General features: G+C 40.3%; 1 protein-coding gene across 1 annotated transcript in view; it reads right to left on the bottom strand.

Moving 5' to 3' along the window:
* The window catches only part of KCNIP3 (potassium voltage-gated channel interacting protein 3), a 40,715-nt gene that overhangs the window by 7,839 nt on the left and 28,322 nt on the right, over positions 1-4,554 (bottom strand). Inside the window, exon 4 of the mRNA XM_072402848.1 lies at positions 4,302-4,372. Coding sequence (XP_072258949.1) covers positions 4,302-4,372 — 71 coding nt within the window. The remainder of the gene's footprint in view (positions 1-4,301; positions 4,373-4,554) is intronic.

Genomic DNA, 4,554 nt, shown 5'->3' with positions numbered 1-4,554 from the left:
CCTACCCGTCTTCTTCTGTCTCTTAATCCTCACTACTTCCTACCACTACATACTGTATCTCCCTTCCTATTCTGTGATACTTCCCCCACCCATTAGACTGTAAGCTCTATTGGGTCAGGGTCCTCTCCTCCTCCTGTGTTATGGTTTGTACTTGTCTATTATGTAGGTTTGGTATCTGCAACCCCTATTTAATGTACAGCACTGCATAATATGTTGGGGTTTGTATAAAAAGGTTATAATTATAAATAGTAATAAACCTTTAAACAGTAAAAAGATGCGAGTGTACAACATGAGCATTAATCACTGCCATGTGTTTGTTTATTGATTCACTTGAATCCTATACTCAACACCCTATAAAATACCCGAATCCTATACTCAACACCCTATAAAATACCCACAATATCTATGTGCTTCATATCTGATGATATTTTCCCCAGTTTATGGGATTTGTCGTAAATCTGCCATTTTCAACTCGCATTTGCAGACTTTACAGAGGTCATTACACTGTATGATAAATGTATATACTGGCAAATGCTTTTATTGGATTTTACTGGATTTTCCACTCTTCCGATCTTTATTCCATTATTCTGATTTTTGCTGATATTGATCACAATGCTTACCCTATACAGGGATCTATTCTTAGCAAAGAACAGACTTACTGTTTTGATCACCTTCTGTATAGATGCATTTTAGGAGTTGCCAGGAGGATAGCACCCATCAGTTCTTGGGTAAATACCCTGCTAGCCTTGGTGCCGGCAGTCTTAGATGAAGAATGCGGCTGCTTTAATGCATTGCAGTCTATAGAGAAAATTGTGTCACAGATACAGCTAATACAGCATTATCCACTGTCACTAGCTGGATCAGATTGCATATGGAAGATTAATGACCTTCCTTTAAATATTTATCAATACAATGCAGTATGACGCAATGGAGAAAATCGGTTAAAGTATCATTAAAGTCAAAACAAAAATAAATCATATTTGTTTTATATCCTAATGATACATTTCTCATGATGATCTGAGAATTTGGCATCAGGTAGGGCTTTATTGCAGAAAGGGATAGACGATGTTCCTTCTGCAAATATTCACCTGATTGATCATTGTCTTGCTCTGTCAAAAAATGTGCTGGGCATCCCAACATCCTTTGCTAAGTTGCACATGTGCAGGATGCAGGGCTACCCAGCGCATTCCAACTACCCCTGCCGGAACTGAATGAACTGCACAAGTGTAACGTCATCCTAGTTTGGCCAATCAAGATGGCCTAAGATCTAAACCAGTAATGGGAGAAGAAAGAAGATGATGGTGGTATCTGTGATGGAAACCGGACAGGGGGGTGTATGACAAAAATTGGAAAAATGCAGTCAGGTACGTTGGGTCTTTTAATGCAAAAGGGTCATTGCCTGTCTGTTCTGCAATTAAGGACCTGCCTGGCCACAGTTTTTCAATTTCTGGAGTTTAGTTCCGCTTTACATCTGCCCCATAAAATCCCTGTGAACTGCATACCCTTGGCGCATGTGGCTACAATTTATGCTCCTTTCAAAATGTCTTCATTTGTAGCCACCCCAATGTGCAGTAGAGGGCTGAGACTACAAATGTAACACCCCCATCTACGATACATAATGGGAGGAATAATGGGACATGGAGATTTATTTTAGACAGGAAGCTGACAGTGCAGCCACTCTGCTGCCCTCTAGTGTTCTAGTGTTAAATATATCTTCATTATATCTATCTATATCTTATATATATCTTAATATTTTTCTATGTTTGCCATGGGAGCACAGGGATAGAGAGGAGGAAAGCAAACCTCTTTTGCCTTCCTCCAACTCAGCTCATCAATTTTATATCTTCTTCTGAATCCAGAAATTCAGAAGAAGATATTTTGCATGGCTTAATGAAAGCAGGAAATGTTACAGATTTCTAGTATTACTCGCAACTAGATCTGTACTACCAGATAGTGGGTAGTCAGATACTCATTATCACCCAACTAGTTGGAAAATGTTGCTGCTTTTACATAAAAGACTAAAGGATCGGAGGGGCTGCCTGTGAATGCCAGGCTGGGATTGCAATGACTCCCAGCTTTGCTGCAAGTTGTGGGCAGAAATCTACCCCATCATTGTTCTGTTTGATCTGCCACTGTTTAGGCCGCCATTAAGCTACATGCACATACCAGATAAGAATTAGTATGAATGAACGATTCCCAATGAATTAACAACCTCACAGAACTATATCACAATCCCAGATTCCATACATAGGGAAGAGATATTTCCATCTGCACATCTGCTCAGCATGTTGTACTGATGCAATAGAAAGACAGAGAATAAATGAACTGACTATCTGTCATACATATTTTATTCTCTTTATGATGTTCTGTGTATGATTATTTGCTGCGGAGCAACAGCTAGGCTCACATTTGAAGAGAATGATTATTACTTAAACAAATCCACCACTCTGGATTGCTTGTTCCATCTAAAGCTGCGTACACACGTCAGATTTCTATCGCCCGATAATCGGACAGATATCGGGCGAAAATCTGCCGTGTGTACAGTCGGTGTCGTCTATCGTTCGAATGACCGTTCTGGCGGATCCACGGACGATGGACGACAACTGATCCTGATGAAAGGGAAGGGGGAGAGCGCGCAGCAGGGTGCCGCTCCGTCGCTCTCCCCCTCCCATCTCCATAGAGCAGAACGGTGCTGTATGTACAGCACCGTTCATGCATGGTGTAGTCCACTTGTCGTTGGAAAGGATCGTGAAAGATCCTTTCCAACTACAAAAATTGCACGTGTGTACGCAGCTTAAGATTCATTGTGAATTCTCCATCTTTTTATGTTGGTGGCAAATTTTTGAATACATGATAATCTGTCTAGGGTTGGGAATGATTTGTTCTGAACACTATTTTTTCTAGCATCCCTATGATCATTTTGACCTAAAGAGGAAGCTTCCACAATTTGCATAGTATTTTGGTAGACTATGTTGGTAATACCTTCTATCTACTGGCAGCCTCCCCTTACTTTATACCCACAGTAGATGAAAATAACCTAGACTGTGCACATGCAAAATCTGGTACCCAAAGTAGACTTCAAATTCTGACTGTAAAATTATATTGCTTGTACTGTCTATTGTACAGCCTGTGTCTGATGTGTGGGTTGGTGTGCAGATGTGATAAGTCTACAAAAAGTGTGCATGCTGCAGGAAAAGTCGCTGTTTAGAGCCTTGGTGCACAGGCATGGAATGTGGTAGCATGTGCTGTACAAGGAGAATAATACTACATGCAGAAGGTGATCCGGTCACACTCCATCAGTGCACACCTAGGGATCACATATCATGCATGTGCACATACAGTGAGGATTCTGAAGGATGTGCCAGGGCAGTCAAAATGGCACCACAAAATAGAGGAAGCCAGTCAAAATATAAAAAAAATTGCAAGTATCATTGTCCTACTTAAAAGGGTAAATGTGTCTTTGATATTTGTCACATCACTTCCTTTTTTTTCTTTTAATTGTTCACATAGGTGAAAGTTCTTCTTAAGCTGAGCCTCAAACAAGTAAAAGTTGGATCAATATGTGCAATTACTCCTTCCAAGCTGTGCTATCAATGCTTGCCACAGCACAGGCAGTATTTCTGCCAAGAGCGGAACAGCCGAGCTGTGTATGAACGGGCACAAGTCCATGCAAGTACAGCTTAGGCAATGAGGCCTCAGACAGCAGTTGGAGCATACTGACATCAGGCATGGGAACAACAGGGCAGCAACCAGTAGGGAGGGCATTCCAGATACACAGCATATGGTAAGCAGAACAGGACATAGCTCATCTACACTATTGGGTCTTTTTAGGTTTGGGTTTTTTTAAAGCAGAAGATCCGACATTCACTGAAACATTCACTGGTGGAGAATATTCCAGTTCTATGCGTTTCAATCGCAGCAATTTATTCACCTCCAGGTAATGTATCAAGGAAGATCAGATTCCCTGCTATATACATTGACCTTAAATAAATAGACATTATGGCCCTGATTTAATAAATCTCTCCAAGGCTGGAGGGGATACACTTTTATCAGTGAACCTGGGTGATCCAGCAAACCTGGCAAAGGTTTAAAAAAAACAGGCCATGACAGCAAATATGCTACCCAGAGTTTGGGCAGGCAGTCATTTTGGATCTGCACTTTTAAGTCTTCATCATGCAAGATTCATTTATATATTTGTTCAATGATCAATTCATCACATAGCTTAACAAACATATTATGATTTTCTTTAATCCAGTGCTATGTACTTCCCAACGTATACCCCCTTTTTTCCTGTTACTTACCTCAAACCTGATGGCACCACTTCTATCCAAGTCAAAGGCGTTAAATAGAAAGTGAGCATACATTGTGGCATCTGCAATAACAGGGAAAAGGAGTTATTAAAAAATCTTGGCACATGTGTACATAATATTCATATACATCACGCATGCATTTAGTAATGTAAAAATATATACTGTAGAAATCATAAAAACATGAAACAGATGCTGTTTATATAAATGCCGGAAAAACACCAAAAGCCAAGCTCAGGAATGAATA

Source organism: Pyxicephalus adspersus, chromosome 2, assembly GCF_032062135.1.
Source record: "Pyxicephalus adspersus chromosome 2, UCB_Pads_2.0, whole genome shotgun sequence".
Lineage (NCBI taxonomy): Eukaryota > Metazoa > Chordata > Amphibia > Anura > Pyxicephalidae > Pyxicephalus > Pyxicephalus adspersus.
Note: the sequence above shows the minus strand (reverse complement) of the source record. Positions and strands in the feature narration are given on the sequence as shown.